This window comes from Chenopodium quinoa, unplaced genomic scaffold (assembly GCF_001683475.1).
Source record: "Chenopodium quinoa cultivar QQ74 unplaced genomic scaffold, ASM168347v1, whole genome shotgun sequence".
Taxonomy (NCBI): Eukaryota; Viridiplantae; Streptophyta; class Magnoliopsida; order Caryophyllales; family Amaranthaceae; genus Chenopodium; species Chenopodium quinoa.
The window spans coordinates 418,104-430,340 of record NW_018742589.1 but is presented as its reverse complement, the minus strand read 5'-3'; the positions used below and the strand labels follow the sequence as shown (position 1 = coordinate 430,340).

At 34.5% G+C, this 12,237-nt stretch overlaps 1 protein-coding gene and 1 pseudogene across 1 annotated transcript; one reads left to right on the top strand and one right to left on the bottom strand.

Annotated features, from left to right (window-relative positions):
• Positions 1-60: 60 nt before the first annotated feature.
• On the bottom strand, positions 61-836 carry LOC110721060 (annotated as a pseudogene).
• Positions 837-1,752: 916 nt separating this feature from the next.
• On the top strand, positions 1,753-11,064 carry LOC110721085 (ADP-ribosylation factor 1). Its single transcript, XM_021900205.1, has 9 exons — positions 1,753-1,903; positions 2,010-2,197; positions 2,317-2,355; positions 2,484-2,546; positions 7,497-7,515; positions 9,965-10,076; positions 10,297-10,344; positions 10,602-10,732; positions 10,824-11,064. Exons 2-9 carry the CDS (start codon positions 2,095-2,097, stop codon positions 10,855-10,857), a joined length of 549 nt encoding a protein of 182 aa, XP_021755897.1. The 5' UTR covers positions 1,753-1,903; positions 2,010-2,094; the 3' UTR covers positions 10,858-11,064.
• Positions 11,065-12,237: the final 1,173 nt, after the last annotated feature.

The window sequence follows — 12,237 nt, the reverse complement described above, 5'->3', positions numbered from 1 at the left end:
AGATTCATAACATAACTAGGGTCTCAGAATACAGAAGCAACTAATTTATGCAACTTTTGAATTGGTGTTTACACATGTCATCTCCCAAATGAGGCCATAAGGGTTTATAAAAAAAGGCTAAAGTAGAGATAAGTTTATGTAAGTGAAAGTCGGTCAAATAGGACTGCACCCTACTAGACTACTACTCGTGACTGATCAAAGACCTCTGATATAGCTAACGGCAAGTTATGGCCCGAATAAGTTGGTTGGGTCGTCCACTAGTACACTACTACACTCGATAGACTACAAGGTCCATCGAGAACTATGGAAACACACTACACACCTTATTTTTGTACTACACCATGTATGATTGTGCACATTGATAAAGTAGTTGAATTTTAAGTAATTTCACTCCACACCGGCTTCTCTCATATTATCAACAACTGCTTTGATCTTACCATGATACTTGTGTTCTCTCTTGAAGAATATTCCCAATTTTTGCGGCAGCTGCCACATCACGCGTGATGCCCATGTTTGATCTCCTGTGAGCTTGCGGAAGCAGAAACTGTGACTGTCGGAGAGTGAATCACTTGTTCGAGCATGAACAAACATTTTTAGCATGTATGGCTTCAAAAACTCTACGATTCTTGGAGCTCTAACCGGTGGAGGGGTCACTATTTATGCTACTCATCACTCATTACCAGTATCAAATTAACCGAGTAACCACTGTGGCACTTGGGGCCTTGGGTGTGAGGATCATTAATTCTTTCCCCTCACTTTTGGTTTGTAATGGTGGATATCAATTTCCTTAAAAAAAGAAAATATATCACATTTTATTCCTTACTTTTAACATTCATGTTTCTCTTCCAATATGACTTTTCTTTTGATGAGAAAAACTAATTAAACTATGATCTCATAATCCCAGTTTTTGACATTGATCTCATGTTGATAAATCAATAAGTCAATTACATAAGTTTCAACGTGTGAACTATAGAGTCATACTCATCTAATATCAATTATTCGAAATAGCTTTTTGGATGGATCACGGGTATAATTGTCTATTATCATTCAAAGTTAAATACAATTCAAGCACGAATAGAGTAATTCGGATTAAATTGGATTTATCGGTCTAAAAAACACATGTTAAACAAACGGAAAATAAAATTAAAAAAAGAAAAAAGAAAAAAATACTCCGTAAGAGAGAGGGGATCAGGGGAATAGAATTAGGGGTGTCCGTTCGGTTTTCAGTTTGGATTTAGTCCAAATCCGATCCAATCCGAAATATAATTCGGTTTTCAATTTTTCAATCCGATCCGATCCGAATTTCTCTCTTGATCCAATCCGAATTAAAATTCGGTTATTTGGATCCGATCCGAAAATCCGAATTATAATACATTATTTTTTAGCTCCTAATACAATTATAAAAATAAAGCTTTAATACAACTAAAAGTCTTTTAAATAATGAGTAAAATAAATAGCTCAACGTCAAGTCATTAATTAATTAATACAAAGTCTCCCTAATTTATTTTTTGTAGTAGTAAGTATTTGACCTAAACTTCAAAAATTAAAGAAATCCATATTTATACAAGCTTAATTTTACAATTCGGTTTTCGGTTTGGATTGGATCCAATTAGGGTAAATCCGATCCAATCCGAAAATCCGAATTTCCAAAAAATCTCAATCCGATCCAATTCGATTTAAAATTCGGATCCGATCCGAATTAATAATTCGGTTTGGAATGGATTGAATTTCGGTTTTTATCCGAATTATGGACACCCCTAAATAGAATACAGAGGAAAAGGAAGAATTTGGCATTTTCCCACACTTCCTTCCTTTCATCTTCCGATTCTATATTTTCTTGAATTAATTTCTATGATTTGCAGAATTCTTCTGCCCAGATCACCAGTCTCTGTCTCTCACTCAGGCACACCCTTTCTCCTTCAAGGCTTCAACATTTTCCTCATGCAATTTTATTTAATCTCTTTTATTCTTCATTCTCACTTGATTGCTTTCTATTGATTTTGTTGCAGTGACAAGAAGATAAGATACCCAAAGAATTTCTGCAATTTCTTAGATCTATCCCATTTGATGCGCTGATTTTCTGCCAATTTACAAATGGGTATTTTGTTTACTCGTCTCTTTTCTTCTCTCTTCGGCAATAAAGAAGCTCGAATCCTCGTCCTTGGTCTTGATAATGCTGGCAAAACCACCATTCTCTGTATGTTTTTTTTTTTCTTAATTTTTATTACAACCCATGTTCTAATTTTCAGTTTTGTGATCTGGGTAGTTTTTAATTTTCTATATTTTGATGTTTTGTGTTTGATCTTATAACCCCAGATCGGCTTCAGATGGGTGAGGTAGTTTCTACTATACCAAGTAAGTGTTCTGCTCTTAATTTATCATGATTTATGCTTTGATTTGAGTGTTTATTCTTGTGATTAGTGTTTAATCTTGTGATTAGAGTGTTAATTGAGATTTGGTTTTTTGGGGATCGTCATTTTCAGCTATTGGATTCAATGTGGAAACAGTGCAGTACAAAAACATTAAATTCCAAGTGTGGGATCTGGGTATGTGACCTGCTCTATCTTATTATTATGTTGTCATGCCTGATTTCGTGTCGTTGCATTGTTTAAGATGGGTGATTAGAGTCAGTGGTGGGCTTATCAGTTCACAATTTGAATTTTTTTGACCATTGATTTAACAATGCAAGGAAGTAATCCAAAATTATTATTTATTGCTTCATGAATCATGTGTGTATCAGTGAAGTATTATACTAGGGTATTTTACTGCTGTTCTTGCTGAGGTATGGTCCTATTGATGATAAGCTTTAAGTAGCTAACCGTGCTGGTTTATACATTCAATGTAGTGACTGAGGAATAAGAATAACAAGTTCAATGGTATTTGATGAAGATTTACAGTTTTCATTTTTCTACCAATTTACCGAGCAGTAGTTACAACTTACAAGCTTATTGCACTATTTATATTGAGTGTTTATATCCAAACATTTACTCTTGTTTCATTCTCCTTTTTTTTAAAAAAACTTGTACAATTGTACCCTCGGAATATATGAATGATAGATGTAAATATTGTAATCTCAATGCCTCAAAACATTTTGAAACAATATTGTTGGGATTAATATGCTGCATAACAGTGGATGCAATATATGGTTAATAGGAGAATTGCAGAAATTTTATTGCCTGCTATATGGGATATTTTTCATATTTGGGATGTGAGCTAACACTTTTCAAGGATTTGTAGAAAATAACGACTAAGTGAGGCCTGATTTCAAAATCACCCTTAACTGAAATGAGTTCATGTGGAGACAATAGTGGGGTGATGTGGAATGGAAATTGACTTTGGAGTAGATTGTCAAATAAATTGTTTTGGATGGAAACTATCATTCGTAAAATAAAAAAAAAAAAAAAATAAAAAAAATAAAATAAAAAAAAAAAACGATGAAAATTTAGAAATTAATTGTCACATTGTCAATAGAGATTGCCTATGGTTTTGATCTTGTATTGGCCTATCATCTTTTTATTTCTAAACTGATATTATAGTTTTTGCATCATCAACATAACTAAATTGAAACTCAATCATCATGTAATCATGTATATTGAACGACAGTGTTTCATTCCTATGACTTATGTATTTTGCATTTTCAATGTAATTGTTCTCTTTTGGGATCCATATCTTAGAAATTCATTGGCATGTGTATATCTTAGAAATTCATTGGCATTTGTAAGTTGCCATGACTGAGGGGTTTTTGGAGTTATAAAAAGTATAGGTAGGAGTGGTTATGATGTCTGTGTATTTGGTGACTTTAGCATCATATATGGAAGTTTTAACTGAAGGAGATAATGAGGGAGCTATATATAGAAGAGATCCTGACTAAAAATGATGGGAAAGGATAGGAAGTTTTTATGTGGCGGACTGGGGTTCTTTTAATAAGTCAAATTGTGTGAGTATTATGGTGCTGGGAATTAGGTGATAGAATTGGGTGAATGACCATGGTGGATGATCAAAAGTTGAATTGTTAAGGTTGATAGCTTTAAGGTTTGGCTATTTTGGAGTAACAAGAAATGTTTTTGGACAATAATTCATGAAGCACATATATACACCATACCATAATTACATGGTTTTTATTTTAGGCATAGCTATGTCACTATGTGCAAAGAAAGTAGCCATGTTATTGGAGAGTGAAGGTACCAATCTATATTTTATTTTTCCTTGGGGTGAGGAACATAGATTATAAGGTGACAATCATGATGTTTGGATTGAAATTCAAAGGAAAGACTAAAAGGCTACTCCAAATTATAAATGGTGTTTTGGGTTACAAAAATAAGTTTTAGCACAAGGATTAATGAGTTTGCGGAAATGTAGAGCTGGTATGTTAAGCGAATTGATGGTATAGATGAAAAGGAATTGATGGAATTTGAGGGAAAAACCAGTATTAAGTTATTAACCAAGCATTGAGGCTTTATTATTTGAGGATCCTGTGATTCTTGATTTGGTATACAGGACCAAGCATGACTTTATAGGTTGAGTGGTTTTGGTTTGAGAGACTTGTAAATGCTTTGAACTCTTAATATTCTGACCCTAGCTCTCCTTGTGTATATGGTTGATAGTCCTAAGAGGCACTAAAACGGGGACGGGGACAAAAAACGGGTACGGGGACGGAAAACGGCAAAATTAAAAATGTAAAAAACGGGTACGGCATGGATACGGCAAAAAAAAACCTAAAAATATAGAAAATTAAAACTATACATAAGTCATTACTACAAATTCAAGATTAAAGTTTTTGACAAAAGCATGTAAAAAAATAAAGAACATCATTCTTCAACAATCAACTCGATTTCCAACTCGGGCTCATCAAGTGAGAGTTCCGCAAACTCTAAAAACCCCACATCCTCCATAGAATCAAATGCATCTCCACCAACATCCCACATCTTCGTGTTATCATCTCCATACTCGTTGGAATTTCTTGAAGCGAGACGAAGGTTATTGTGGATGTAAACCAAATCTTAGGCACGACTTGGATTTAACTTGTTCCTCTTAAGTGAGTGAATGAAGTTGTAAGTACTCCAATTCCTCTCACAACAAGAGGAAGTAGGCTGTCCAAGTAGTTTAAAAGCCAAAGATTGAAGAAGAGGAGTTTCCGCACCAAAGTTAGCCCACCAACTCCTAGGCTCCATAGTATGCATTCTTGAAATGCAAGTTTAATCCTCAAAAGGGCCACTCTTCATAGAAAATTGTGCGAATTCATCCATCACTTTGTTTTGATCATCAAGAAGTGGAAATAATCTACGAAAGCACTTCCATCACTGACCCACTACCCGTGCTACTACCAACATTATGAGAGGCCATTAAAAAAAAACACACATAAATAGGCTGAAAGAACAGATTGAAAGAAAAAAGAAAAAAAAAAAGTAGAAAGAACAGATCGAAAGAAAAACAGAAGCAAAAGACAAAAAAAAAAAAAGAAACCAGAGAACTTACCGGTCACTGCGGCGGCGCCGAGCAGATGGAGTGGTGGGTGGTCGGCTACTTCAGTCTTCAAGGTTTCAAAGAGAAACTATAATGACTAATGAGTGCCCTAGTCCTGCTCCCTTAGATTCAAGGAGTAAGTTATTGTTGTGTTTTTTTTTTTTTTTTTTAATCTGGGCCCTTCTTTTTCAATTATTTTTTGAACTGGGCTTGGGCTTTCAAAGTCAGAAAGTTCAATTTGCTCTTGGGGACATCTAAAATAGTAAAATATGTTGAACCGTACCCGAAACGTCTCCAGATTTAGCGTGGGCCGTACCCAAAATTTACAGCCATACCCAAAATTTTGGAAACGTCCGGGGGACGTATTTTTGCCGTCCCCATACCGTACCCGTCCCCTAACTGTCCCCTGTACGGGAAACGGACTACAACAGCCGTACCCGTGCTTCCTAGGTTGATACTGCCCTTGGTGTAAATTAATAATCTGTATTATTCTTTTCCTTCCAAATTCTTGATATATAAGGAGGGAAAATGGTAAGAATTGGTAGGTAGTTCCTTGGCATTTTTTTTAATCAGCACAAAACAAGCTCTAAGTATGTATATGGAATCAATTGGTCCAAATGTGAAATTTATTGGAGCCTACCCCAACTTCTGTGATAATTGGTCAAGATCTTAGTAAATTTTTTCTTATTTCTTTTCAAACACGACTTCAGGCCAACTAAACTACATATTAGTCATATAGCCTTGCACCATCACCAAAATACAAGGGACCCGACTTTATATGGTTTTGTTTGTTTCAAATCAGAGCAATAATATTTTTTAGTGCTTTCTGATATTTTAATTAAAGTTGGAAATAATGTGTTAATATAGCCACATTTGCATCCTGATTTCAAGAGCCATTGTCTAATACTCTAATGTCTAATCAGCGTCTTGAATGAGCTAGTAGAATTGTGGAAATAATGATATCTATCTTATTACTACCTCCGTTTCATATTAGTTGCAACTTTGGACTATTATTTGTGACTTGTGAGATATAAAATATTCCAAAGTTGCAACTTATATGGAGGTAGTAGTTATTGATAGTGATGTGGGTTATAAATGAAAATTGTGAGGACTTTTTTTTTTTTTTTATCATCTTCTAATTGAAATATTATCTGGTTTCAATGCCTGTTGAATTTATCTACTGGAGTATACGTTTTTTCTCTATTATTTAAATTTTAGATAATAGGACTCTGGATTCAGTAACCTCATTCACGAATCAGATGGTCCTTATTATCTACGTTACTTCTGTACCTCCCTGATTGGCACACACGCCCAAGACATTATTAGATTTTTCTCCTTTGTGTCTTCCAGTACTTTCTTTATAACTTGCTGTTTTTCCCCATAATGTGCAGATATCAGTGTGATCACTTTGATTTACTTACTGACAATTGCAGAACTTATGTTCTATTTCTTGATGATGTCTTTAATATCCCCCTTGAGTAGAGTTTGCTTCCTTTAGCTGACATACAGTAATATTCATGTCACATTGAGTATCAATTCTTATCTTATCCATAATAGCACTTCTATTTTTTACTTTCTTGTGGGTTCATATTCCTTTAAGCTTTCAGACTTTGACTCTATGGCTTGCATCTTCTGAACCATCTTTGAGCAAATTTGGCAATTAAAGCCAGGATGAATATCTCTTTTCGCTATTAGATTCACAATTTGCCTTAATATTAAGCTTGTTTCTGTTTGGTGAGATAATGGAATATGTAGAACCAAATCATCTTTTTCGTTTATTCTTGGCTGAGTTTTGTCTGCACCTGTGCTGTATAGGATGTACAATTTAAGAAATTTCTTCAAATACGTATTCTGGAACATGTTAATAGCTTCTTGTTGGACCTCTTTTTGTTAGTCAGAAGCTGCAATAGTACTTTTACAGTATGTGATTTATGCATGTATATTGGTATTTCATGCATGTTTTTGTTGGTCAGAAGCCTATATATTTTGCTGAACTTCACCCCTGATATTTGTTATTTTTCCTGTTGGCACAGGTGGGCAGACAAGTATAAGGTACCTCCTAATACCCGATCTCTATGTCATAAAGCTAAAAGATTTAGTTAAGTATATTAGTGATAATGACTCCTGTTTGTCTGTATGCATTGAGTAATATGCCCTTTTATGGTGGCGCTGGAGGAGCATTTCTTAGTCTTTAATAATTAGTGTCATCAATGACTCTAATAATGCTTGTTGGTATGAAATTGTATTTAGATGGTATTGTTTAACACCAACAAAGAGATCTAATGATACGAACAAAACATTTTTCTTCTGTTGGTATTAATGAAGAAGTATTTTGGTATCATGGTAATTCCATCTAAGCACAAATAAAACCAACAAAGCATTATTAGAGTCATTCATGACTCTAATTATTAGAGCCACAGAATTTCTTGGCACTGGAGATCAGTTTCTGATGTTACTGCAAAATCAGACAACTTGTTAGTTTTTCCTTGTTGACGGCTAACTATATGAAAGCTTCAGATATGTCTCTTTATTTGTATAAGGGCATGCTTTCTGGATTTTATGTACTATCTATATCGTTGAACTTCAAATAATCTTAAAACCAAAAATTAAAAATTGGCAGTAATAGTTATTAAGCTCTAAGGTGTCAAATATATATATAGAAACTTGACAGTATATTTTATTACTAATAAAAGGGTAAACTTCTCTATAAAAATGCTGAGCTTGACCCCTTGGAGACACGCATCAGTAATTGATACTACCAGCTGACTTTGAACAACATAACCTCCACTCCAGTTATCACTGTCATTAGTGCTTCCTGCAACGGCATTGCCACTTCTAGCTCCCACTTCTCTTTGCATCTTTCAATAAGTGCACCACCACCATGTTCTCTTATTTCCAAAACTGCCATTTAAACTGTCGCTGACATTGTAAGACACTGGCATATCTATCTGCACTGGTGTTCCAGTGGAAATTCTGCCAACATTATTATCATGTTTGAACTGATTGAATTTTGTTGTTGGGGCTTTGAGGATGAGAGAAACAAGGAACCTTGATCTTAAATAATTTGGGAGTGGGCCAATATAAGTTCAGTGAGAAAGATGAAAAGTGGATTTTCAAACTGGACAAAAGTGGATTTTCAAACTGGACAACTCTGAGCTTCTTTACGGTTTCACCCCCTTATTTTACTAACTTGGGATTAGGATGTGTCTTGTTAAATCAAAAGTAAAGGACATTTGTGCCATTCAATTTTGTAATTGGAATGGGTGATTGGGCCTACACTTAATGTATTTAATGTCTTTTTTTCTGTAATGTTATGACATTTGCAAAATATGTGGCTCCTCTGTAGTGTAATGACATTTACTTGTAAGGCTATCTACATTTGAAACCATTTTATGTGTCCAGTGTCCTAAGTGGGAACCTATCTATAGCCGTTCTGGTAACACTATGATATACTTGGCAGTCTAAGTTAAAATGTATTAGAGTTGGTAGAACCTTATTGAAAGTTGGTTGCCCAGTTAGGCTTGAAGAATCATGTATCTTTTAAAGTTCAACCTTGCACTCAATACCAAAGGAAAGCTAATTGGAAATTGCTTGTCCTCATTTCTTCATAAATTATAACCTGCTGCTTACTCAGTATTGTGCCCTCTTCCGGTCTGTATGTAAGGTAATGGGCTTTATGGAAAATCTGAAAAGCTATAATAAAAACCTTGTGCTCGATGCATATCACAGGATTCACAGCTTGTAACTAGGCCTATCAATTCATCATCATATTAAACCTGCTTTATTTGACGTGCAGTCATCAACTCATCGTGAAGTTTTAATCCATCTAAACAAAAACCTAGTTTGAAGTCCATTCATCACTGTTTTTAATTTGGTCATCGTCTCATTATTCCAACTTAGAAGATGGGTGTAGAAATAAAAAGAAGAAACTAACTAGGGGATAACTTGCTGTAAGGGCATTGTTTGTGCCCATCTTGCTGGAATCCCTAGATACATCAGTTTTAGCATGCATTGGAAGAGGGAATGCACTTTATTATCTCATGTTAAGCAACTCTATTGTGTTTGGCAGAAATAGGCTTGGATAAAGAAACTCGTAATGCTTTATTTTGAACCACTCTGTCAAAATTAGTTTATACATCACCTGCTTAACTAACACTGCCTTACTGACTAATATTTTCGGAAGGTAGTATTTATTTTTGAGAATCCCCTCCAGAAATATTTCCTGCTGTGTGCAAGCTTTAATATATTTACTAATATACTTTCAGAAGGTAATATATTGGACACTATCTCGAAATTGTTTGGTTTGCTTTAAATGCTGTATTCTTTTGGCACATTATGATATTTTCCGATTGAATTTTTTTACACTAAGCTTTTACAGGAGCCAAAAGAAATTGTTTTGTCTAAGTTTTGCAGTTTCAGTTCTATTGACTTTTAGAGTGTGACATGCTCACATCTTATTAATTTTCTTATTTTGTTACTCTATGTGCCCTTTATAAACCAGGCCTTACTGGAGATGTTATTTTCCAAACACTCAAGCCATAATCTATGTGGTGGACTCAAGTGATACTGATCGGCTTGCAATAGCCAAGGATGAGTTTCATGCAATTTTGGAGGTATTGTCTCTAGTTATTAAATTTTATGTATATTGTTGCTACTATCATATACTTAAAAGGATGTGAAGTTGAAACTGATGGGATTGTGTAATCTTGTTAGGATTTATAGCAAGCTGCTACATATCTTTCAGATGTAATATTTTTTTGATTTATTTCTGATGTTGAAGTGACTTGATGAAGATTTATAAATGCAAATCATGAGCGCTCCATTCCTTTTCAGGAGGAAGAACTTAAGGGCGCCGTGGTCCTAATTTTTGCTAACAAGCAGGTTGGTTGTGTTACCCTGCTCTTGGTTATCAATAATGTGTCATTTAATCATCTTTAAATGGTTTGATTTTTCTGTATAGATTGCATAGTAGTTATTATAACTAAATTGAGATAACTAATTTGTACAGTGGGTGATTCTACCAAAACTAATGTTGCCTTGTTTGTCTGCTGTAATTTAGTGGCCTCAAATATACTTGAATTCAAAAATCACCAGCCACTTATCTAAGTTTTTCTTCCCAAATTTCTGTTGCATGATAGGATCTGCCGGGTGCACTTGACGATGCTGCTGTCACTGAGGCATTGGAGCTTCACAAGATCAAAAGCCGACAATGGGCAATCTTTAAGACTTCTGCCACTAAAGGAGAAGGCCTTTTTGAGGGCTTAGATTGGTATGCTTTTGCTTTTTATCTAATGAACTCTTCCTTTTTCAGCTGTCGACACGATATTTCTGATTGTAAATATTCTCTCGACTCTTTTTAGGTTGAGTAATACACTGAAATCTGGAAGTGGTTAACTTCTCTTTGAAAGAAGGTACTGGAAAATCATGTAGCTGAAGCAAAAATGAGATTTTATTCGATAGGGAGTGTTACTTTGTGATCGAAATTTGAGACTGGAGGAAACCATTATTGTTCATCTTTGGTGAATTTCACCACCAATAGACATGTATAATTTTTTTGTCACTTATATATGAAAAGAAAAACATGGGAGATTCCATCATTGATCGCGGTCCATAACCATGGTTGTTGCTTTGCCTTAAATATTGGTCTAATGGTGCATTGCTCTAATGAAGCTATACATTATTCCAGCATCTTGCCACCTAGTTCATTAACATAAGTTGCCAATATTGCCGTATCATGTAGGCCCACACACATGACCTTCTCACAGTAACCAACCGAAGCTCTCCACACGGCCGTGCAGAAGCAATGTCTCTTAGCTCAATGAACTAACAATTGACAAACGCCAACAGACAGACTCCACTAAACCCAGCACCAATAATTAAGCAATTTTTGGCCTAATATGCCTAATAGATAAGGTTTAATGTGAAATTGTGTGACCAAATTTAGGGAATTTTTGATTGGGAAATGCCCTTAACTCCCCTCCCCTCACTTTCAACTTTCAAGGGACCTCAAACTAATCTACTATTACCAAAATTTAAACTCAATATGACATACTCCGTATTATTTTGCGAATCAATTAGCCCGGATTATCCAATAAAGTAATACTCTATACTTCAAGATATGAAATTGAATTGACTCTTACAACATATACTCATACAATAATTCCGTATCGTCTAACTCTTTAAAATCCATCTTTTCAACTTGTAAACATATTCAAACAAAGTTATTTTTAATTAATTAAAAATTAATTTAAAATAGTAGCAAATCAATTAAAAAAATCATTTTTAATTCATTACAATCAATTTTTTTTGAGGATCCATAATAATCAATTATGAATAAGATGAATTGAACCGAGTCCGATGTCATTAATCCTATCCCCCCATTACAATAACAATATAATTTATTAGAAGATAATAATACATTAATACATCCAAAGTTTAGAGTCTTAAAACGTTATCAAACTCACCTAGTCACCTATATCAAGGGTTTGAAAGAATAGAAAACAAAATTTAAAAAATAAAACAATTTACGAGATGAAATATGGGGTAAAGCCAAAACCCCATAAAAGGCACCTAACTTAAAGAGAAAGTTGAGTTGTAGTATTTCAACGGCTTCAAAAGGCAAATAATTGGATTATCTAAAGCAATAGTCAAGTAGAATATGCTCATTATCGTGATTCACTTCAATTTTTTAATTGCTTTACTATATTGGTAACAAGACATGCATCTACTTCCTTTATGCACCCAATTATCCTCTCTTTCAAGGGAAACTCTCTT